Genomic DNA, 25952 nt, shown 5'->3' on the forward strand with positions numbered 1-25952 from the left:
CACTTCAAATTCCTTCAGCTCTTTGACATAGCCCACATCAATGGGGTCAATTATACAGATCACTCCTAAGATGATTTGGAGACGTTTCAGAGAGGCCACATTAGCTACTTGGTCCTTCGTCTCACCTGTGACAAAACAGACATGCTCTGGTTTTCTTTCATATGGGTGAAATGGTCTTTGAAAGAAACCGGCTTATCCACATATGCAGATGTGTAGTACTGTCACAGTTCTGAAAGCTTCTCATGACTTGAGTCTTTGAATTCTAAGCTTCGTATTTTGGGGGAACTGCTCATAAAACTTTTTTTTAAAAAAAGTTCTCTTTATTTTCTGCTAGTTTAGTGAACAGTTCTAAGCATTTGTTTTTTAAAAAACCAAATTCAGATAACTTTCAAACTTTGGCATTGCTGCAACACTTCATGATAAATACTCAAGAGGGAGATCCCTGGGATGTATCACATCTCTAATAAAATTCAGGTGCTCAGGGAGTAATTCCTCACAGCTATTCATGCTGAACATTCTGCATACATACGGCTGACTGCTGTTCTTTGTGTTTTCAAATAGATGAAAAGGAACATGCCTTGGGACAAAACAAAGAACTTGGAATTCCAACTGTCCTTCAACAGAAAAACGTTTTGCTGCCAAGTGTCCTTCCCCATTGTTGGTCAAGCGCTTGTAGAACTCTTTATACTTGTTTCACGTCCTCAGGATTTCTGGTCCAAAGAGGCTTTGCTTTGTGAGCTCTTCCTGATCAGTGGACTTTCCCTAGCCATCTTCTTCTTTTCCTTGTCACCATCCTTTTCTTCTGCTTTTTCAATGGCACCAACGTGTTCTACTTCAGGTTTACCATCGGACTCCTTCCCATCTCTTTCTTTTCTTCAGCCTCATCACTGCTGACCTTTTAATTTATTATTAATAAAAAAAATTAAAAAAAATTGTATGTGTATGAGTGTTATGCCTGCATGTAGGTAAGTGCACCCATATCGTGGCAGTGCCCTTGGAGGACAGAAGAGTGTTGGATCCCCTGGAACTGAAGTTACAGACAGTTGTTAGCTGCCATGTGGGTTCTGGGATTCGAACCTGGGTCTTCTGCAAGAACAGCCAGTGTTCTTAACCACTGAGTTACCTTTCCAGCCCCCACTGCTGACCATTTTATTGTGTTTCTTCTCCATGAAGAGAGGAACGGGATAGCCAATAACTGGGAATGTTTCTGCATAATCCACTTTATTCTTCTTTCCTACAAGTATTCAGGCTGGCATTCTTTCAGATGCAGGATAACCTCTGTCCTGATCCTGAGGGTCCCGAGCCACAGGTTCTTGTCAGTCCTCTCTGTGCGTGGTCCCGTAGAGGACTCTGAGGCATGCTGCTCATCATCATATTTGGTGATCAAATCACTTTCTCAGCAACCACCTATGCAGAACAAAACCTAACACCAAATGGGCAATCATGGTGATATCTGTGCCAGCCTGCAAAGCCTCCATGAAAGTTTTGATCCTAGACTTGGCGATAGCATCACAGCTACTGATCAACTTGGTCTTGGATCAGATCTTGTTTGCTGGGAATTAGATTAATGTGCAGTTCCTCCCTAGGGTCTAGTTTACTGGAATCTGTCAAGTTTCCTGTCTGATTTTGTTCAGAGCATGATTTATTTCAAATAAGCTCGTTCAAAAAGATCTCTTTGCTTGAACAGAAAATATTAATGATCAATGACATTAACTGGGCAATTTCTGCCTAAAAGGCAAAAGTCGCAACATTTTTCTCCCATCTTGGGTCTGGGTTTCCTTATATGTTGGCTGAGTGAGCACACAGGCTCTGTAGTGTAGCAGTATTTGGGAAGCTGAAGTGAGTCTCTCTCTCTCTCTTAAAACAAGAGTCTCATATGTAGCCCAGACTAGCCTGGAACTCACCAGGCTGGCCCTGAATTTGCAGCAATCCTTCTATGTCTACCTCCCGAGTGCTGACATTACTAGTGCCTCATCAAGGCCAGCTGATAACCCTTCTAGTCTAATGTTCTTTCTTCCCGGTTTCTAAGATTTGTGGTACTTTGTTTCCTTTGGGGAACCTGCATAACACAATGGGAAAAGCATGGGTTTCAATGCTAGAAAGATAGTTTGGATCCCAGTTTTGCATTTGTTTGTAATGTTGTGAGGCTTATTATAAGCAAGTCCCTTTACCTTGTACCAGCCTCAGGTTTATTTTATTTTTTAACCAGTACAATAGGACTATGGCTTAGCTCCTATGTCATGTCCTTGATCTTGCCTCCAACTTTTTTTTAATATATTTTATTTATTATTTTATGTGTATACGTGTACTGCCTGCATGTAGGTAAGTGCACCTGTGTTGTGCAATGTCCGGGGAGGTCAGAAGAGGCCGTCGGATCCCCTGGGACTGGAGTTACAGACAGGTGTTAGCTGCCATGTGGGTGCTGAGATTTGAACCCAGGTCTTCTGTAAGACAAACCAGTGTTCTTAACCACTGAGCCATCTCTCCAGCCCCCAAACTCACACAAGTCTCAGCCTCTCTATTGTTTTCATCTTCCTTTCTAGGTTGTGAGATCCACAGGTGGAAGAGACTATATGTTTGCTTATCACTATTAAAATCCCTAGTACCTAGCCTCTACCAAACACATATCACTGCTGAATATTACACATGTACTATGATTAGAGTGAAGATTAAAAACAATTATGTAAAGCACTTAGAATGGGACCGTACAAAGTAGGTGATCAGAAAATGATAATCACTTATTGGGTGTCAAGAAAAAGCTAGTATTTCAAGGTAGCCCAGAGCCTGTGACCGCTCTACTGCTTGGTGTCTCAACACCAATTTCCTTAGTTACTGCCTTGAAATTAGTTCTTTAACTGCAAACTGCTAGAAAACACATAAATTTACTTACTACCTGAGGAAACAGAACATTGCTACTGCAAAATCTGCAAGCTAAACAGAGGTGGCACTGGGTGGTGCTATGAACTCTGACTTGGCAAACATGTTCACCTAACGCTTCTTCAAGGCCAGGCTTCATTCCTTGATGACAAATGAAGACACACAAGGTTCCTAAAGTATTAGGGATTCCAGGTTGCCCCATGATGGGGGAGAGGGTAGGGTGGGGCTATCTATTGCTTTTATGGACTACAACCTACTCTTATTCTTACTCCCTGTTCACATGGTTTTCTGCAGGGTTAATCTTGCCTCTAAAGCTTGAGCATATGACATGGCCCTGGCCAATTACAACATTCTGGCGCCCTGTCCAAAGTGAAAGGATCAGGATGGGAAAGTAAACCAGTTCAATCTAGTGAAAATCCAAGACCTTTGGTAGAATACTGGGAAAAAGGGCTGGAGAGATGGCTCAATGGTTAAGAGTACTTGCTGAGCAAGCATGAAGACCTGGGTTTGGATTCTAGCATTCATACAAAAGCTAAGGTGGCCTTGTGCAAACCTGTAACCTTAGTGCTGTTGTGGGAGGCACAGAGAGTAAGAGGATCACTGGTGCTTGCTGTCAGCTCAACTAGCAAAATAACACGAGCTTCAGATTCAGTGAAAGATTCTTCCTCAAAAGACACTGGGAAAGAAAAGCCATCTCTTCAGTAGCTTTGCCGAGCTAAGAAGATACATGTCTACAGTCAGGTGTCATTCTGCCAGTTCAAGTAGAAAACTGGCATAAAGACAGAACAAAAGCAAGGACAGTAGGGCTGAAGTGCCAGCAAAGAGACCAAGTCTTGAAGATATAGTCTGACTTTGGACTTGGTCATGTCTGAACTTCTCACTTAAGCAAACTCAAATTGTCTCTTTTGGCTTAAGGCAGTATAACTCAAAGAACTTTAACTCAGACTCACCATAATACCAGAATAAACCCAATAGTCAGTGAATGGAGATGCTAAACAAAACAGTGAATTTTTCCGACCCTTCCCTATACTAAGGAGAAATATGCTATGGGCTCTTACTTAGTCTGCTTGTTGACCACAATAACAGAGCAATCCACGGGTCTCTCAGCATCAAAGCGCCGCTGGATGTCCTCAAAATACTGCCGATAAAGTTCTTCTCTACGTCGTTCCTCACGTTTCAAACGCTCTGCAAGATACCAGCAGAGAAAGCAGAAATAAGGATGGTTCTTCTATTTAAAAACAAAAACAAAAACCCATAGGACACTCTGAATTAATCCTCAACTCTATCTCTTAAAAAATAATCAGTGTGGGACTGGAGAGATGACTCAGTGGTTAAAAGCATTGGCTGCTCTTGCAGAGGACCCGGGTTCAGTTCCCAGCACCTACGTGATGGCTAACAATCATCTGTAACTCCAGTTTCAGGGGATCCAACACCCTCTTCCGACCTCTGTGGGCACTGCACAACACAGGTACACTTACATACATGCAGGCAACACACTCATACACATAATATTTTTAAAAAACCATAGCCATTTTAATGTTTTTATCTACTAACCTGACCTCGAGAAAGGCTGTTATAAATTTATACCTCAAAATAGATGGATCAGGGGTTAGAGAGATGGCTCAGTGGTTAAGAGTCCCAGCACCCACAAGGTGGCCTAACTCTAGTCCCAGGAGATTCAACACTTTCTTCCACAGGCATTGCATCACACGGGTGAACTTATATACACGTTCACATAGCATGCATACACATAAAATATAAATAATAAACTTTTTTTAAAAAGAGGTGGATCTGCCAGCATGGTGACTCATGTCTGTAATCTCAGCACTTGGGAAGCTGAGGCAGGAAGACTACTGCGTTCATGGTTGGCCTGGCCTACACAGCAAGTTCCAGGCCAGCTTAGGCTATATAGCAAGGAGGCCTTGTCTCAGAAAAAAGCCAGGTACACACCTAGATTCTCAGCCTTCAGGAGGTTGAAGCAGGATCAAGATCATCTACAACTACAGAATGAGTTTGAGACAAGCTTGGCCTACATGAAACTCTGTCTCAAAAAAACCAAAAGGTGAACCACCCATTGCTTATTTCTCCCAATACTTTAGCCAACACCAGCTATTTTCACTCTTTTAATTTCTGCCCGCTTGACAGATGTATTTATTATTCTAATGTGCATTTTTGTGAAACAATAACAACAAAAAAAATCAGGTACCAAAATTTTGTAAAACCTAATCTTAGCCAAAAGGACAAAGATCTCTGCCTGGTCAGATATGAAACAATATAAAAATCTTTAAAAACATACTGGAAAAAAAAACAAACAAAACCCCTCTAGACTATAGAAAAATAAGTAATCATTTACCTTTACCTAAAAATAAGATGCTGGTCAAAGAACCAGTAACGTAGGGTTATAGTTATCTGGAGAATGAGCAAAAAGGCAAGTCGTTAAAGCCTTCAGCTCTAATCTTTTGCTCATTTCTCACAGCTGGAATTTCGTGTTTCTTATTGGATGACTAAACTAGATGATGATGCTAATTTGCACTTAAGAATTATTTTCAAAAGAATGTTCTCTAAATATTTACGGGTTACTTATATTCTTTTTTTGAATTCTTGGCCAAGTTGTTAGCCTTTTCAGTTGGGGTACTAGTTATTAGCATATCTTTCTTTTGTAAGCATACTACCAATAACAGGAATATGCTATTTCTGTGACTTTACCTTTTGCACGAGACTGACTTTCTGGGCCAGGAGGGCCTCGTCCATCAAAGCTGTCTCTGTACCGGTCAAAGTAAGAGTCATCCTTTCTCCTGCAATAATCATCCATCCTCAGATACCGGTCATAAGAACCTTCTCTCCTGAAATGTTAAGGAAAATTTCTCAAGTTACAACTGTCCTAGCCTATAAAAATCAGATGCAGAGAATTCTTCAAGACCCAAGTCCCTCTAAGGCAGGCACAGGATTTTGGGATTAGACACACATGTATGTAGGATTCATTACTTAAAATCTCTGTGGCTGTGACTAAGTTAACTCATCTCACAAAATGATAGGGGCAGGGGATGAATAGATATGGTGTACAGAAAACACTTAGGGATAAATAAAAATGATGATAAATAGTGACATTAAAGAACCATTTCATGCTTCCATTTCTCTTCCCTGTGTTTTAAAAAAATATATAGTAAAATGGGTATCAATAACTAACCATTTTAACTTTTTCATTTTTTCTTTTTTTTGTCTTTTTGAAGCAGGGTCTCCCTGTAGCCCTAGATGTCCTGGAACTCACTATGTAGACCAGGCTGGCCTTGAACTCACAGAGATCCGCCTACCTCTGCTGGGACTACAGGCGTGAGCCACCACACCCGGCTAACAACTTTTTCTTTTTTAAAAAATATTTTATTGTTTTTATTTTATGTGTATGAGTGTATTGCCTACACATATGGAAAAGTACACCTGTGTCATGCAATGCCCATGGAGGTCAGAAGACAGCACCGGATTCCCTGGAACTGGAGTCACAGATGGTTGTTAGCTGTCATTTCTGTGTTGGGAACTGAACCCAGGTCCTCTGCAAGAGCAGCCAATGCTCTTAACCGATGAGCCTTCTCTCCAGCCCTCCCCTTTTTAAAAATTTTGAGACAGGATCACACTACATAGTCCCGGCTGGCCTTGAATTCACAGAAATCTGCCTGCCTCTGCCTTCCAAGTGCTGGGATTTCTGTTGTTTTAATCAATTCAAACAAAAATTCTACTCATCAAGCAGTAACTCATTTGCTTACTCTTTCCAGTCCCTGATAAGCTCTACTTCCAGTCTCTATGAATGTGCCTAATCTATGGATTTCATAGAAGTAGACTCACACAGTATTTGTTATCGTGTTTGGCTTACTTCATTTAGCATGTTTTCAAAGTCTACCTGTGTCTTAACATATATCAGCATTTCATTTAGTTTTATGACTGAATAATATTACATTGCATAGATAGGCAAGTAACTTTTTTTTTTTTTGGTCTTTTTGAGACAGAGGGAGGCTCCCTTAGCTGCAGCTAGCCTAGAACTTACTACGTAGACCAGGCTGGCCTTGAACTCACAGAGATCCACCTGCCTCTATCTCCCAGGTGCTGGGATTAAAGGCGTGTGCTACCACACCCAGCTCAAATAACATTTTTAATCCAATCATCTGCTGATGGGTAGCTGGCTTGTTTTTGTCTTTAGATTTGTATGGAAAGTGCTGCTACGTACCTTTATACACGGTTATCTGAATCCTTCAAATCTTTAACTTTGTGTGTGTGTGCACACGTGCTCGCATATGCACATGGAGGCCAGAGGTTTGATATCTTCCTTGATCATTCTCCACTTTATTTTCCAAACATATTCTATTTGTTACTTTCTTTAAATTTTATTATTTTTATTTTATGTGTATGAGTATATTGTCTGCATGTATGTGAGTGCACCCATGTCATGCAATGCCGTGGAGGTCAGAGGAGGGCTTCAGATTCCCCTGAACTAGAGTTAAGGATGGTTCGTAGACACCATGTGGGTGTTGGGAATTAAATCCCGGTCCTCTGCAAGAGCAGTCAGTGCTCTTAACCACTGAGCCATCTCTCCAGCCCCTTATTTGTTATTTTTATTTTATGTGGATGAGTGTATGCCTGCATTGGTCAGAAGAGGGTACTGGATTCCCCTAGAACTGGAGTTATGGACAGTTGTCAGCTGCCATGTGGGTGCTGGGAATCAAACCTGGGTCCTCTAAAAGAGCAACCAGTGCTCTTAACCACTGAGCCATCTCTGAAGCCCCACTTTATTTTTTGAGACGATCTTTCACTCAACCTGGAGCTCATCCACTTAGCTAGGGTGGCTGGCAACAAGTCCAGGGACCCGCTTGTCTCTAGCACCCTAGTGCTAGGGTCACAGATATCTGCACTGCACCTGGGTTTATGTGGGTGCTGAGAATCTGAATGGAGGCCCTCACACTTGGGCAGCAGGCACATCACTGTTTGAGCCATCTCCCTAGTTCCAAATTCTTTTAACTTTTTGAGAAATTCCTTAATCATTTTCTACAGTGAGTATATGCCATTTTACACGGCCATTAGCAAAGTGTAAGGGTTCCAATTTTCCCATATCTTGCTAATAATAGTTTTCTCTATCTTTTGTAAAAGTCATTTGAAGCATCTTAATATATATAAAGTAGGATCTCACTGTGGCCTTCATTTGCATCTGTCTGGTGACTCATGTTGTTGAACATAATTCATGTAATTATAGACTACCTGCACACTTCTGTCTTCTTGCATTGCCAATCTAATTTGTACTCCACTTGTTTCCAATTGTATAATGTTGCCTTTCATGGGACAGAGACAGATCTAGATTCTTTTTACATTAAAAAAAAAATTATTTTATGTGTATGAGTGTTTTGCCTGCATGTATGTAGGTGCATGGGTGAAATGACTGCAGAGGTCAGAAGGGGGCATTATATCCTCCTGGAAGTGGGGTTATGGACAGCTGTTAGCTGCCATATGGGTTTTGGGAGCTGAACCTGGGTCCTCTGCAAGAGCAGCCAGTGCTCTTAATTGCTGAGCTATCCAGCCCCAGGTCCAGACTCTCAATAAGCATCCTTCATCAATCATTCACACATACAACAAACTCCCTGAACACCACATCTACTACTTGATAGACACTGGAAAATAGAAGGTTGCCTGTACAATCTTCAATTAGTGTAGCCAAACAGACCTAAGAAAGATTGCTAACAAAAGGCAGGCAAGAAAGCTGTCCATACCTGTACAGAGGATCACGGGAGTCTCTTATGTCTCTGTATCTGTCGTACAAAGGATCTCGGTGATCTCGAAAATCTCTAGAGTCTCTCAGATCACGGAAGTCCCTAAAATCCCTCAGGTCCCGAGCATCACGTATATTTCTGCTGTCTCTGTGATCCCGAATATCCCTGCTGTCTCTGTGGTCCCGCAACTCTCGAGGGTCTCGAATGTCTCGGCTATCACGGGCATCCCGGCCATTTCTACCATCTCTGGGTTCTCTCCTTGGACTTCCTCGAATTGGAGAGCGATCACGCCTTGTATCTCGGCTGTCTCCAAAGCCATATGGATCCCTATGGGAGGTAGCAAGAACATACTAAGACAAAGAAACTGCAGGTAGCCAGCCCTTCAACTCTTTATAGGCGTGAGCCCTACCCTTCAAGTGCTTTTCTCTAAAATACAGCACTCTAACAGTGAGAGCAGGACTAAAAAGTTAAGGACAGTCACCCGTCTTATTAGCAAATAAGGCCTATAAGGTTCTAGACTCTCAAAAGATTACAACATTAAAGAAGAATGCATGACCAAAAGTCAAAAAATTTGACTCAAGTATTTATCAGGCTTCAGGTAGTAATTCAGTATTCCTTACATATGCCAAATGGCTCTCAGTTTCAACAGGTTTTTAAAGCAAAATTGCTTTTCCCCTAAAATTTTTTTCTTCCTCCTGATTTTCTGAAATTGACTTTAGAAGAGTCAGAAAAAAAGGGGGTCACAGTAAGGAACAAGGCTCATAAAGAAAAAAAACAAGCCAACCGTTAAGCTCTTTATAGGAGGAAGTGCCCACCCTTAAATACGTTCCTCTAAAACACAACACTTAAGAGGGCGCAGGACTGGAATTTTAAGGACAATCACACTTCTTTGTCACCCTGCTCTGACACGGTATCAAAGTAATGAAAGTAATCATTTTTAAAGATTTATTTTTATTTTATGTATATGAGTGTTTTGTCTGTATGTATGTGCATGCCTGGTGCCCATGGAGGCCACACGAAGGCATTGGATCATATGGAGCTGGAGTTATAAGTGGAGTTGTATGTGGGTGCTGAGAACTAAACCTAGGTCCTCTGTAAGAGCAGCCAGTGCTCATAAATGCTGAGCATCTTTGCCTTCATTCGCCTTACACTATCTAGCAGGACAATAAGATCAAGGGGAAGAAGCAATAATCTGCTATGTTCAGGGAAGGCTTAAAATCACCAACCTTGTCTTGCATAGCATGGGGCAGTGATTTCTTCCAATCTAAGGGTGCAGTCTTTGAAACTGGTGGCATGCTTGTATTGCTCTGACTCAATAAACTTCATGAGACACTTCGCTCACTGGAAACTTATCCGCAACATACTTAAAATTAAAATGTTCTTAGTTCAATCCAACCGGGCACATTCCCTTTTTCACTTCTGACTAAAACAGTCTGTCCAGTTAACCAAGGTCTAAGTTCTTAAAAATTAACTGTTTCTTCTTCCCCTATCCCATTAAGTCAGCTGCGTTTTCTGTTTTCTTCTTTCCATGCCACTCAGATTTTAGTTTCTCTACTTGGAAAATTTTTCCTAGACCAAGTTCATATACCATGTCTTCCAGACAACTTCCCCACTCTTCCTAGTAACTGCCTTTCCCCTGTTCAACTCTTCAAGTTTGACTCATCTAGACCTGACACTTATCTTTGTGCGTCTTATGTCTGACCCACTTTAAGGATTACCTTCTCCACCAAACCTGCCCTAAACTTCTACCTGTCCCAATAACTGGGTTCTTCCTTCAGTCCTTTCCACCTCAGTAAATGACATGTACATTCAAGCCAGGAATCTGGACATTATTTACTTTTCTAGTAATTTCTAAATTGTATGTATGTTGGTCTCTGAAACTGGTGCCAGTTCTACTTTACTTTCATTGGCACCACTGAAGGCCAGCTCATGAGCTAGTCCCCAAACCAAAGAACCATCTAGCTTCCTAATTTCTGCTCTGGCCTCTTTTCTAATCTTCCTCCAGAAAGATTACTCTAAAGAGAACATTAAAAAAACCTTCACTTGTTTCTCATAGTATTTCGAATTCCATAATAATAATAAAAATCTCCACCAAGGCTAGAAAGGTCCTACATGATGATCTTGGTTCCTATCTTTTCCAACCCTGCTACACGTTCTTCCTAATTCACAACTTTCTTGCCATATTAGCCATTTATCCACAACTAGGCCAGATCTTTCCTGATCCCTTTGTGTAGCAGGAATGGACCCATATTCTTTTTCTAGGTTTTGGTATAAAAATATCCTTCACTCTCTGATTCTGTTAAGTTTATTTTTTGATTATCTAAGACAGGGTCTCATAGCCCAGGCTGGTCTGGAACTCACGATCCTCCTGCTTCAAGAGTGCTGAGATTACAAGTGTGTGTCACCATGCCTGATTCTGTTGGTGTCAGATGTGGCAGCACATATCTGAAATCCCAGCATTCAGGAAGCTAAGGTGAGAGGATCATCATGAGTTTGTGGCCAGTCTATACAATGAGTAGCATACTAGCTGGAGCTACACAGTGAGATCGTTTCATAAAAGGGGGAAAAAAACCCACTTCTGACTCTAAATTTTCAAGTTTTTCTTTTTTCCTGCATGTGTGTGAGGTACTGGGGATCAAACCCAAGGCTTCATACATGTAGAGCAGGTATTCCCCACTGAGCAGCACCCATCCTCCCAATTACTTTGTGTTTAATGTCACTTAGCACAGATTTACACTATATATTTGCATAATGTGTCTTCTCTAGTATACTGCAACCTCTGCCAGGACAAAGATGTCAGTTTACTTCTATACTTGAATGTACTATACAGAACTGTGTCTGAAAGATGCTCAATAAATATGTTGAATGAACTTGCTTCTTTTAAAAATATTCTATTTCGCACGTCTTTAATTCCAGCACTTGGGAGGCAGAGGCAGGCAGATCTTTGTGAGTTCGAGGCCAGCCTGGTCTACATAGTTCCAGGACAGCTGGGGCTACAAGAAGACCCTGTCTCAAAAAAACAACAACAACAAAAATTCTATTATTATTTTTAATAAAAATTCTATTTATTATTATTTTTAATGTGTATGTGTGTATTGCCTGCATGTAGATAAGTGCACCCGTGTCGTGCAATGCCCGCAGAGGACAGAAGAGGCTGTTGGATCCCCTGGAACTGGAGTTATGGACAGTTGTCAGCTGCCATGTGGGTAGTGGGATTCAAACCTGGGTCTTCTGCGAGAACAGTCAGTATTCTTAAGTGATGAGCCATCTCTCCAGCCCTAAACTTGCTTCTACAATACTCTTATCACTGCACTTACCAATCTGCCTTGTAGTAACAGTCATGTCCTGCATAATATTTGCCATCAATGTACAAGAGTTCCTCTAAGATCATATCATGTAGTGAAATTGTAGCTGTCTATATGTAAGTACACTTTACAATATTCCAAAAACAGTAACAATTAACCCAACATCACAGTCTCAGAATATAGCTCCATTCATCAGACAGTGTATGATTTTGTGTACCCGGATTCCCTACCAAACAGAAAGCTCTCTTGAAGGCTTTGTCTCCCTAGGATTCAGTAGGTGTTTAATGAGTTCGGCCACTTTACTAAGCTCTAAGCCCCTGAAGAGCAGGTATCCCATTCTGTTTATACTGCTGTCATTTATCACCAGGTGCACACACTAGGCATTCATCACAGTGTTGTTGGCATGGCAGAAAATCTCAATTTCTTTCTTTTGTTTTTGGTCTTTTTGAGACAGGGTCTCCTTGTAGTACCAGCTGGCCTGGAACTTGCTCTGTAGACCAGGCTGTCCTCCAACTCAGAGATCCGCCTGCCTCTGACTCCCTAGTACTGGGATTAAAGGTGTGTGCCACCACCCCCGACCCAGAAAAATCTCAATTTCATTTCACCCTTACAGCTACAGCAAAAACAACTTAAATGCAACTTTGTTTCTAAAAGTCCTTGTTTTATATATAAATTTTGTTTTTGTCTTTTGGTTTATGTTGCTTAGAATGGTCTCAAAGTCCTGGGCTCAAGAGTTCTTTCTGCCTTGGTTTCCAGAGTAGCTGGGACTCTATGGTCATCTATTTTAAGGCCCTCTAGTACTCTTGATTTGTGGGAGCAATCATATGGTAGATAGGTATTTAAACAAGTGCTAAACATTCTGATCAGATCAAGTGCAGACTAATCAAGACTGCCTAACCTTACCTATTATGTCACAGACTCCTCCAACCACACGTAACATCTGATGCCGAGTAAAATGTGGGCAAACAGTCAGGATCCGATAGGAAATGACAAATGCAAAGTATTTTTAGATTATTAATGATCGGCGGATAAACCCTGCCTTGGGGAGTGATTATAAGTAGTCATTAGAGGTGGAATCAGATTTCAAGTGTTCTTGGCAATCAGGACTGAAATATCATGAGCCTGACAGACCACAGACCACATACAAAGTCTTGAGCTGGTAAAAATTTGGGAAAGAACACCATGTCACAGCATGTTATTCACAGCCTTAGGACAATTTAAAATGCCATATCTGGTTCTCATTTTTATTCTATTTTTATTTTTGTGGTGTTCCTACATGCTAGGCAAACACTGTTACTGATCTACATCCTCAACTTAATGGTTCTCCTTCTTTTCATTCCTGTTTTCAGAGCCTGGGACCATGCTTCCAGGATGACACAGCAAGTTCGTCCCCCTCCCTCAAAGAACCTAAAGTTCACATACAATAAAACTACTAATTCTCTTCTGGATAAACATGTAGAAGAGGTGATGTTCACCAGGGGAACAGAACTAAACGAGTGGTGGAGTAGGGGCAGAGAGAGAGAAATCCTCCAAAATGGAAAGGCAAAGTTTTTTCCTTCCTCCAGAAGATCAACAATATGGCAGATTGTTGATCTTCTGGAGACAAAAAAAACAAGACAAAAAACTCTTTTAGGGTCAATTTAGGACCCAAATAACAAACTCCTTAGAACAAGAGCGCTCTGGTTTTTGATCACAGCATCTTTCGTAAAACAAGAACACAGTTAACAAAAGGACGGTACTGTGTTCAGGATTCTGAGCTAGGAGGCGACAAAGCCTCCTGCACGAGGAGCTTGACCTCAGAGGATAAGTAGGTTACAACCCAAGTTTCTGAAGCACAAAAAGGTTGACAGCATCACTGCATGGCACCAGAGGCATTTTACAAAGGGAAACCAGTGTCACTAGAGCCTGAGAAGAAACTGAACACAGCAGTTAAAGAAGTACCAGCCAGCACTACAGTTTACAAACTGAAGCAAGTGGTAAACACCAAATTTTGCTGTGAGTTCCTTATCTACTCAGCAAGGGGGAGAGGGGAGGTGCAAATGTTGTTTTGAGAGACAGTCATATTACTGGGAAACATTAGCGGTAAGGCAGAGGTGGGTGAAGGGAAAAATCATGGCTCGATGGCAGGTGGTGTGCTTCTGGTTGGTATAATTCTCTTGCTGGGGACTACAGGAGCTTGTAGATCAAGAGCACTGGGCATCTGAACACAGAGAGAGCAAGAACTGACAGATGGCCATCTTGGGAGATGGGATGACTTGTGCTGTTTTTCAGCAAGCTTGAAACTTCAGATCCAGGATGGCAGTCTTTGTCTTGGCTGTACAGAAGGTTCAGGAGAAAGATACTCATCTTTTTCACTTTTTTTTCTGTAGAAGTCAGCGACTTTTTTTCTTCCTCTGTGTTACTGGAATATTTTCCTTGGAAGGGTCAGCCTTCTTTTGCCTCAGAAAATCCTTCATCAGCTCTTCAAACTCCTGTCACAATTCCTGCCCACAAATATCATTACCTAAATAGCTGGCTGCTGTGTGGCATTGATTCTCCATCATGATGGTTCTATGCTTTTAGAGATAAACGATTTGTGTAGAACCTCGTCATCAAATGCAGGGAGGATATAGGGTGCAATCAGATTTACATCTTATAGATACAAATTGTGTAAGTACCCATGCCTCTCCCTAGGAAGCATGACAACCACCAATACAACATTCCTGCTGGTAAAGGTGGCACTTCCTAAGAACTGATGATTTCTCTTCAAGTACTAGTGAAGAGCTAAATCATAGCCTAGAATCTTTGTGAGGCCATTGAGAGCTGGTGATTTCGTACCAAGGAACAAGCAGTTATTGGAGGAATTAAGGCCCTGGGGACAAGTAAAAAGTACCTCAGGTCATATAGGAAATTTGTCCACAGCTAGGTTATTCCCAATGAGCCAACTCCCATTGGCTTGCACTTGATTCAGTCACTGAAGGGCTTAGGCCTATATACTAGTGTTGGACAACTTAGACGATAATTTTTCAGTGTACTCAAAGGGATCCAAGAAAGGGGCCTAAGAGTTCTACGTTAAGAATTCTGGCTGAAATGTGACCCTGAGTAGTGATCCATGCAGAGTTCTGTGTTTGGCCAGGCCAACAGTGTCAAAATTATACCTCGACAGCTGGACTCAGTAGGGAGGCATATTACTGAACACAGAACAAGGCCTACAGAACTGTGGCATACAGGGACATCTTTAGAGGTGATAATCCTGTGAAGACTCCAAGGATACCTAGGTGTTTTGACACTCAGGGTTAAAGTCCCGCAAAACAAAAGTGTTATGAAGGTCTTGCCAGCATGTTTAAAAACAATTTTCGTATTAAAGTAGATAGCACTACAGCATAAAGGAATACCTTAAGGAAATGTTGGCATTCAGTTCAGTGTTGTGCCCCATTCCACAAACAATATGCTCCCTGTGCTGGGGCACACAGAAGGACCAGGGCTGCTAAATGAAAGCAGCTCAGATGCTGCATCACCTAAACATTTTGACTAGATGCACACCCCCAAAGGAATGACACCAACTGCTGACCCTCAGAGGAATCATGAGCCCTTCCAGGTTATTCACATGCCTATACTTGCATTTCACTGCTGGTCTCTTGGTGAATCGGGAAATCAAGCATCATCGTGGCAATGACCAAACGTCAATGCTTCACTTTGAGTACAATGCTGGGTTTGTTTTTGTTTTTGTTTTAAAAAGGTAAAGATCCAGGATTCCTTGTTCAGCTTTTAGGTGGGGCTCCGAACAAATTTTATCAAATGCGATCATTCTTTTTTGCCTGAAACAAACAAGCATGACTATATGGAACTTTATCACACTAAATAGCATGCTGAGGAACCCAGTTTATATCAGTTACATCTCATCAAAGAGAAACTGCTAAAAAAAACCAAAACTGTTAGTCAAATGATACTAGCCAGCAGGAAGCCACTGCAGCCAAACACCTTATTTTAGAACTTAGTTCTGAGGAAGACGGTTTATAAAGGTGACTACTTATATTTATATACTTGGTAAGGAGCACATTTGGAAAGGCCTTCTCCTCACCTGCTTACGTTTGCTAACCTGTAGAAAGGCTATTACTGGAAAAAAAAGAAAAAAAAGCATCAAATTCTTTCTTCCCTGTACTTGACATTATAGAGGTGCACTTTAGGTTGGAATAATATTAATCTCTTTAATTTAGTGCCCTGGTAATGGCTATATTGGACTCTAACCAAAGGCGTTGATTTCTCCAGAACTGCAATGCTTGAATATTTACAATCAACTAGAAATGTTAAAACAAACTTCCTAAACATCATTATGTGAATGATATAAAAATGCCTTCTCCATCCTTAACAGAAACAAGAACAAATCTGTTCTATGAAGTGTCTACTTTTTTCTTTTCTTTCTTTAGTTTGCAAAACAGACACTACTACTCAGAGATCACCAGCAAGAGGGGGACATCCTTCTAATGGAGTCAGTGTCTTTATAGTTACAAATTCCATACTCCTCTCAAGTCACTTAAGAAAAATACATAGTAGAGCCCTTTGGAAATTAGACACACATATTTCCACTTTTAAGCCATGTGGCAACTTACATCTTCCGCTGGAGGCCCTACAAGTCTGACCACTAGTGGCAGACTCTTAGCTATCCTACTGCCCTCCTATTGGGACACTGCCCTACAGCTACAGAGCACTTAATGTAGCCTAATGAAAGCAGACATTTCATGGAATCGTTAAGCTTTAAAGATTATTTGCATTCTCCAGGCTATATGCACACCAACACAGCATTTACCTGCAAGCCATAGGTATTCTTAATTTTTTATTTTTTTGAGACAGGCTCACATGTATCTCATGTATGGAGCTGATAACTTTGAACTCCACCTCCTAGATGCTGGGATTATGGGCATGTGCCACATCTAGTTTATGTGGTGCTGGGGATGAAACCCAGAGCTTTGTACATGCTATGCAATCACTCTACCAACTGAGCAACATCTGCAGCACATTACAGGCATTCTTTATGGGATCTGGAAACAAAGTAATAATGTATGTGCCTATTTGTACAGTGAAACCAATAGATGGCCAGGGCATCCATTTTGACAGCTGTGGCAGAGCTGTATGTAGTTGTAGTGTTGGATTCAATGCCTCTGTGTAGGCAAGAATGGACAAAGGATTCAACTGAACCCAGAAGCATTACCCTGTCCTTAGTATCTGCATGAATTCTGCAGAGTAGACACACGGAATTTATTTCTAGTAGCTAGAAAACACCTTCCCTTCATATCCAAGTGAGAGCATAAACAGTACAGCAGTCATTCTTTCTCATAAGTAGGCAACAAAATTTACAGGTGGTTTTGTTGAAGAACAGGACAGCTATGTCATGTGTAAGTGCTTAGTTGGCTGGGTTATGTCCCTAGTCTCGTGGAGTGCACACTAGGATTCATTGTATTTGGTATGATTGTATTTAGTTCACTGTAGGGAATATAGTTTATTATTCTATTTTTTAATTAATTTATTACTTGGGGGTGGCATGTATGCCACGGCGCACGCGTGTGGGGGTCAGAGGATAACCTGTGGGAGTCAGCTCTCTCCTTCCACTATGTGGGTCCCAGGGATTCAATTTAAGTTGTCAGCTTGGCAGCAAGCACCTTTACCTGCTGAGCCATCTTACCAGCCCAGAATGTAGTTTATTGTGTGATATAATTTAGGTATGTAGTTTCTGTGGCTATCTGGCATTTTACCTATGGGCAAAGGCAAAATCCAGAGTATACATTTGAGCCTTGAAGACACACCAGACACGAAACATATCTTAACTATCATCCACACAAAACTGCACACACTGCATCCTACTTGTATGCTGCTACGGAGACTACAAAGTTTGGATACAAACTCATCTTTGCAAAGTGGTATTGTCAAGTCCTCCCTCGAGCCAAGGGACCAATTCAATTCATATCCTGAAGAATTCATAGGATTATGACTTTTGTGTATACTAGAAGCAAGAGTGTACTGGGAAAATGCCTTCTGTTTTCAGGAAAGCTCAGAAAAAGGGAGACTTTTGAGAGGTGGAGTATTTTGCCCTTTTTATTTCCCCCTCAAACAGGTACCCCAAACATGCAAACAGGGGGTCTGTAGCACAGCCACAGCAGCAATCTCTCAAGCAGCTCTTTCCGTAAACCTGTGTTAACATCTGGACCGGCAGCCATCTGCAATGAAGAATCAAATCTCTGCTGCCTGCTGCCATGCAGCATGGCACACACCAACGACCCTGGGCCCTCCTGTTCTGGAGGCTCCCATTGACACGTGAGCTGGGAAAAGACAGAGGTTTATCCTCTTCCAATTGCCTGCAACTCATGCTGCAAGCTGAACTTGCTGGGTTTGCCACCGGAAACACAAGCTTCCTCCGTATCTCCTGATGTGATTTTAAAAAGTAGCAAGGCCCTTCACACAAGGTTCTCGTTCTTATTGTTTGCTTGAGAGTTTCTGATTTGTTGGGGGGAAGAAAAGACCCTTGATGTGTGAAGTTGGGCTTAACTCCCCAGAGCCCAACTCTCCCAAGGTAACTCACTGCTTCAGGGTACTTTACCTTCGTGTGGGGCTGGGTCTTGATGGAGCCGTATTCATATTTCTTCTTTCCGCTGCCTTATTAATATCTGAAAAGAATAATCAACCCATCTGTTCAATGCTACGGAATAAAAACAAGATCATCAGCACATTTTAAATGAAAGCAACAACAAAAAACCCTACAATGGCAACCAGCTGGTGCAAGAAAATCCATTCAGCAGAGACACACTGTCACTTTGGCGATTTTTATTAAGTTAAGGCAGTACACTGTCATGAGCTGATATGTAAAAAGATGTCCCTCCATTTTGTTCCCAACATAATTTGTGTAAATTTGATTACGTCAATATTTTAATACCTGCCAAGCCCTAAACCTCTGTCCAAAGGGAGGTAAAGGTTGTCAGTTGGAAAATATGAATTATTTTTTGCTGGGAGGAAATTTAAAAGTTCGGGAGAAAAAAAGAGCAAGGGTAAGTAATTCTATTTTATGTTATAAAGAAGCTAGAATTCATAGTCTTAAAAGTTTCTAATATTCCATGAAGCAGGACCTCTCCTTTTAGTGAAGCTTGTGTGTAGGAAACAGATTAGTATTTTTAAAGTCAAAGAATATGACCTGTTAACATCTGTAAACTAAAGTAAGAATGGGCATCTGGTAGAGTAGGGCACGTAAAAACCCAGTCCTGCCAAGTGTGGTATGTACGCTTTCAATCTCAACACTCGGGAGGCAGAGGCAGGCAGATCTTTGTGAGATCGAGGCCAGCCTGGTCTATATAGTGAGTTCCAAGGCCAGCTGGGGCTACAGGGAGACCCTGTCTCAAAAACAAACAAAACACACTCTAAATAACAAAAACAAAAAAAGAAACCATTCCTAGTGAGTTTTCATTTAGAGAGTTGTCATCTCCAACTAGAAAAGGAAAAGCAATCTTAGAATAGAATATTAGGAGTGCGTAGAAAAAAGCCAATGAGTGTATGCATTTAAAGCCTGCTTTGCTAAAAACAAAATACACCTACTTTACAAAACTGCAGTGAATAACAAAAAATGTATTTTAAGAAGTAACTGAGTATTTAAAGAAATTTGCTAATCCTCCCTCGAAATAACTGAAAATTTTATATAAGTGCATTAGAATTTTCATACTTCAGATAAATGAAGCAAACTGCTTCCTTTACAGTAGTTTTATTTTTTATCCCATTTAAGCAATTAATGGCACCAGATCTAATGACTCAAATGGTATAAACACTCACATAATTAGAATGCGCTAAAATAATAATTATGTATTTAGAAAATCCCAAGTAGTTTCTTATCATGTAAAAGACCATAGCAGAATGAAAAACTTAATAGTCTGGCATAGACCTAACCCTGCTATGCTGCCAACTTTTACGTTCTTGTTCAAGTGATAACAAGCTGTAATTCCATTTAAAATCCAAAGTCTCTGAATATAAATCTAAGTAGACTGAAAAGCCTATTCTACTTAAATTGTTCCTGACCTTCTGAATTAAGCAGACACAGGACATAATCTTCTCTACCTTAAAAAGTCAGGAACTATTTTCTATGCAAGACTTGGCTAGTAATATCTAGCCAGAGCTCTGATACTGCTGATGGAGTCAGGATTTACAGCTCTTAAGTTCACAAATGTTCAAATTATACATTATATAATGATAAGCATTACATTCAATATCTAATTTTTTTCAAAAACAATTTAGCTTGTGTTTGTGTGTGCACATGTAGAGGTCAGAGAACAACCTGTGGGAGTTGGTTTGATCCTTCTACCATGTGGGTTCTGGGACCAACTCAGGTTGGTAGGCTTGGCAGCAAGTGCCTTTACCCCTAAAGCCATCTCTCCAGTTCAGGTTTGGAAGGCTTACTGACCTACCCTGCTCACTTTCTTTACATTGTTTTCTAATATAGGATTCAGAGGAAATGTAATGCCTGCCTTTATGCAGTTTTCAAAAATATCTCTGGAATACACTGGGTCTGGGAGCATAGAGATTTCTTTTAAATATGTATCATACATACATCAGTAAGATTTCATGTAGTATTAAATGGCCTTCTGAATAAAAAAACAAAGTTCATCTAAAATTTGCCTAGACTTGGCAGACGTTTAGGTAAAAATACAGAATATATAGTACTGGCTTTATTTTGTGGTGGTGTTTGTAGCCCAGGCTGCCCTGAACTCCTGATCCTCTTGCCTCAGCCTCTGGAGTGCTGGGATTACAGGCCTGCGCCCTTATTGCTGTACTCCATATGGGGGATCTCAACTGATAAATTTCTCTTAGTGCTGTACTCTCCCCTCTGCATATGAAGAGGGTGTTACAGTGTATCCATTCTGCAAGTGCTACCACACAGGATTGAACAGATCAAGTGCTTATGTATTATTTGAGGCAAAACTGGTTCCAGATAGGAAGAAAATATTTTACCACCAAGGTGCCAAAAACTATTTTGCAATCAAAAGGTTATGTAAGTAACATTGAAGATTATATGTTTAAATCATTTCTATCGCAATTGCTTTGTAGCAACTATTTTCAGTGAATAATACAAAGCAATGACATATATGGATGGTGTTTTTGGCTACAGAAAAACAGGATTTTCAGACTGTTTCCTTTTTCTCCTTTTTTTTCTTTCTCTGAGTTTAGCTACCCCCAAATTCAGGCCAGTCCTGTACAGCCCAGGCGGACCCCATATTCAAGACAATCCTCCTGTCTCAGTCTTCCAAATGCTGGGATTACAGGTATAAGTCATCATGCACAGTTTGTTTTTCTGTGGTGCTAGGGGTGGAACTCAGAGCTTATGCATGCCAGGGAAGCCCTCTGACAATGAGCTACTCCCCCAACTCAAACTATTTCCTACTTTGGAGGCCAATACACTTAGTGAGGTGTGTTGAGTGTTTTGACTTTTCATCTTCATTTCAGAGCTCCTTAATCTTTCACCTTGGTGGCATACAGAGAATGACTGGAAAATGCTGGTTAAGAGTCTCATTCAAGAGGACTGCTCATGGTTAGGATAGGGTTGAGATGTCTTCACTGAGAGTGGTAAAAAATGGTTACCAACATCATTCCCAAGTCCCTTAAACCTTAACACACAGAACTGCTGGAAATCTGATTTCCTGTCAGTTGGAAGTTTAAACAAGTTTTTCTTTGAAAATGCACATACTGTTACTGGTAAAGGAGCTTTTGTATTAATCAGTTTATTTTCTGGCTGAATCCTCAGTTATATAATCAACATCAAGGAAACAGAAATGCTATGAGTATAAAGGAGAAGGAAAAGGAGGTAGAAAGACAACCAGAGTTCGGGACATGAGCTGGGGAAGCGTGACTGGACAGATGTGAATCAAGTGGGGGCAGCAGCAAGATGGCATCTTTCCAAAGAGAGATGGACTGCTTCCTTGAGCTGAGAAAGGGAAAGCACTGCTTTTTTTCCATTCTGCCATACTTTACTCTGGTCAAATGCCTTTAAAGACCCAAGTCAGTCTCTCAATGTCATCTCTACTTTAGCCTGGATGCTACCTACTTTCATACTTTGGTGATAACATTAGCAACGACTGCCATTCAATAGTACCATAATTACCATGAGATACAAAACCTTAGCCTGAATATAATTTCCAAGTGATCTTCTGAAAATTTCAAGTTAAAAGCATTTTTCAGTTAAAGATTAAAAAAAAATTTTTTTATTTCTATTTTATGTGTATGAGTGCATGCCGAGGTCCCACGGAGGCCAGAAGACAGCACTGGATCCCCTTGAACTGGAATTAAGGGTGGGTATTAGGGACTATGTGGGTGCAGGGAATCAAACCCAGGTCCTCTGGAAGAGTAGTTAGTGCTCTTAACCACAGAGCCATCTCTCTAGCCCCTCAGTTAAAGATTTTTAAGTCAAGAATACCAATACTAATTCAAGGGACTTACATAAAAAGTAAAAACTCGGAAAAGAATTTAGAAGACATGATGTTATACAGGAAGTAGCAGAACCATTTTAAACCACGAAAAAGTGGAGTTAAGAACTCCCCAAGAATGACGTAATACGAATCGACATTTTGTTTTAGATTAATATGACCAGACAGGGTTCACAGAATGGTCCTTGAATGCTATTTTAAAAAATTTTTTATTATTTTTAAATATGTATGTGTCTATGTGCATGTGTGGGTTATGTGCATGTGAGTACAGGTGCCAGCAAAGGACAGAGGCACTGTATTCTCCTAAAGCTGGAGTTACAGGTGGTTGTACGCTGACTGATGAGAGAGTTGGGAAATGAACTCAGATCCTCTAGTGGAGTGCTTGCTCTTAACCACTGAGCCATCTCTCCAATCCCAACCTTTTTTTTTTTTTTTAAGTAGATCATTATGAAACAATTTTTTGGCGGTGCTGGGGGTTTGTAGCTACAGCATGTCATGCATCTGAGGCAAGCACTCTACCACTGACCTTCAGCCCTAGCCCTTAAAAATAATTATTTTCATCTTAAAACTAAATTTCAACTTAGCAGGCTACAGGTTACAGCAACAGAAAATGAGGATGAGAAAAGCAGCATGAAGCTCAGCACCTGAATGGCTGCATTACTGCCAGCTGTTTAAAGAATCCCAACGCCTACACAATTCTAGTCGCTGCCAACAAAAAAATAAAATGCCCCCCAAAGTACAGCTGAAAACCAACCAACACTCTCAAATAACTAAATTGTAATTACATATGGATAGATAACAGCATTTGGAAAACCATACTGACAAGGTAGTGGATATTACACACTGAATTTCCCAAATGGGGGGGGGGGGGGAATGACAGAAGTTCTAAGTAGAGATGACTTTGGTGATACTGTAACACCAGGGATAAGGTAATGAGCTTTATCTTATCAGGGATAAGAAAATGCTAAGTATGTTGCCATTTCTAAATCAACCCTTTAAGCTAACTTCCCTTTGAATACTTCAAATACTCTCCTTCATTCTCTAAAATATTGATTTTGTCTTTAACTGTATTAGCATAACATTCCTGGGAACAGACATATACAAAGTGCTTACTGTGTTCTGAAGCCTGAACTAAGACCATCATGCAGTTATTTATTCCATTCTTTCTCAATTCTTCAAGTACTATTATGATAGCTACTTTGCAAATGAGAAAATCTGAGCGTTAGGAAAACCAAGTGATTTATCTTAGGTCACACTATTATCAAAAGGCAAATCTGGGGAGGTAGAGAGAAGGAGATGGCTTAGTGGTAAGAGCACTTCCCAGAGGCAAGCATAGGACCTGAGTATAAATCCCCAATACTCACATAAAATGCCAGGCAAGGCTGTGCAAACCTGTAATCCCAGCGGAAGTGGAGACAGCAGGTGGCTCATGAGAAGCTGTCCAGTAAGCCTAGCCCAAACAGTGAGCTTCTGGTTCAGTGAGAAACCCTGTCTCAAGGCAGTAAGGCAGAGTGGTAGAGGAAGAGACCCCACATCCTGCTTTGGACTCTGTATGCATGTGTCCATGCACACTCATGTGCTAGTAACACACACACACACACACACACACACACACACACACACACACACACACACACACACACACACACACACACGGTAAATCTGGGACTTAGATCCAAATTCAGCCAACACAAAGTGCTTAAACATGAGGCTATACTGCCTCCAACAGGGACTAGAAAGAGATGTTTTCCATTTAGAATATTCTGACTAGGATTGCTCAGAGCCGTGGGGGGCCTGAGAAAGGGCCAGTTTAAGCTGGACACCCCAGTGTTCAATTGCATCATATACTCAGTGGAGTAGTACTATTCTGCCTCCATTCCTACCACCTTAAATGATGCTTCTAGGTTTTGCTATGGACATTTATGTCAGCTCTTCAGACAAAAATTCTTTTTGGTGTTTTGGTCTCTAGCTCCCAATCCTCCTGCCTCAGCTCCTGAATGCCGAGGTAACAGGTGTGCTCCACTATGCTTGGCTCCCAAAAAATTTGTTTTCAGACAAGGACTCCCTGCACCCCCAGCTGGCCTAGAACTCACTATGTAGACCAGGCTGACTTTGATCTCACAGAAATCTGCCTGTCTCTGTCTCCTGAGTACTGAGATTAAAGGCATGTGCCACCACACCCAGATTTATTGGTTTTTTTGTGTGTGACAAATTATAACCATAATTATGGGGTACATATTATTTATTCCTCCTAACTGTAATTTTTTACCCTTTGCCCATCATCCTCCCAACACACAGCTGGTAGTAGTGATACTCTACTACTCTAAGTAGTTAGCTCACTGAACTTCTATCTATGCCTGGTGAGCCCATTTTTCTTCTTTTGGCTAGGATCAACAGATCTGAGCTAAGCTGTAGCCCAACTTGGGAAATGCAGACATTTGATCTCTCTGAATCTGTATTTCCTTCTTGATAAAATGGATATTCTATTGTTAGCTCTGTTGATTCAGAGGAAAATCAGCTAAAAAGTTCACTAATTGAGATCCACAAAGATTATACTAATTTAAACAAGTGGAAAAAAAAAAAAAAAGAGGGGCTGGAGAGATGGCTCAGTAGTTAAGAGCACTGACTGCTCTTGCAGAGGATCTGGGTTCAGTTCCCAGTATCCAACATGGCAGCAAACAACTGTCTGTAATTCAGGCTCCAGAGGATCCAATGCCCTCTTCTGACTTCCACAGCGTTGCACAACACGGGTGCACTTACACACCACGCAGGCAATACACTCATACACATAAAGTGGGGGAAAAAAAAAAAGACTGCATCTAGATTACAAACACTTTGCTATGGGAAAAGGAAGAAACTGGTGGAGAGGACCTGTGATGTAGGAGTACGAACTGAATTATGAGAGTGAAGTCAAATTAGTAAAACTTTATCAGTTTCTTCCCACTAAAGTGAAAGTGTTTAAACTTAAAAACAGTCTTAGCTGGCAAGGTGGGCTCAGCTGGTAAAGGTGGATGCTATGCAAGTCTAGTGACCTGAGCTCCATCCCTGGAACCCATGTAAAGGAGGAAGTGGTCTACTGGCATTCACATGTGTGCTGTGACACATGCATGCCTATGCACATTACACACACACGCATACACACACACACACACACCCCTTTAAAAAGACAGTAAAGATATTGCCCATTACAGTAGTTTCTTCAAGGACCATAGGTTTAACAGCGAAGGGAACAGGTAGAAGAAAAAATTAAAAGGCCATGATTTTACCTTTAACAATGGATTATAAAATGGACTAATGACCAGGGCAGTTGCACCCATCTACCCTTCAGTCAAGTTTCTAAACCTTACTAGCCATCAATCTATTAGTTCAGTTCACTGTTCAGGAAGAAAATAACCATTCTTTATTTTAAAAATTCTTTTAACATTCTTCAAAAGTACGATGATAGAAACACATTAGCAATCATCTTAGCTTTTTTGGTCAATGCTGGGGATGGAACCTAGGGCCTCGAACATTATAAGCAAGTACTCTAGCAAAGAGCTTCACCCCAGCCATCACAGGGCTGCAGACTGAGCCAAGGTCTCACTATGTGGTTG

The 25952-nt window shown here is 41.0% G+C and overlaps 1 protein-coding gene across 2 annotated transcripts in view; it reads right to left on the bottom strand.

Annotated features, from left to right (window-relative positions):
• The window catches only part of Ncoa5 (nuclear receptor coactivator 5), a 38922-nt gene that overhangs the window by 6201 nt on the left and 6769 nt on the right, over positions 1-25952 (bottom strand). For both annotated transcript variants that reach the window (XM_008854611.3, XM_029556934.1), the window contains exons 2-5: positions 18501-18567; positions 8625-8951; positions 5584-5720; positions 3936-4062 (exon numbers count right to left, since the gene is read on the bottom strand). In XM_008854611.3, coding sequence (XP_008852833.1) covers positions 3936-4062; positions 5584-5720; positions 8625-8951; positions 18501-18538 — 629 coding nt within the window. In that variant the 5' untranslated portion in view covers positions 18539-18567. The remainder of the gene's footprint in view (positions 1-3935; positions 4063-5583; positions 5721-8624; positions 8952-18500; positions 18568-25952) is intronic.

Source organism: Nannospalax galili, unplaced genomic scaffold (assembly GCF_000622305.1).
Source record: "Nannospalax galili isolate Female #2095 unplaced genomic scaffold, S.galili_v1.0 scaffold2227, whole genome shotgun sequence".
Taxonomy (NCBI): domain Eukaryota; kingdom Metazoa; phylum Chordata; class Mammalia; order Rodentia; family Spalacidae; genus Nannospalax; species Nannospalax galili.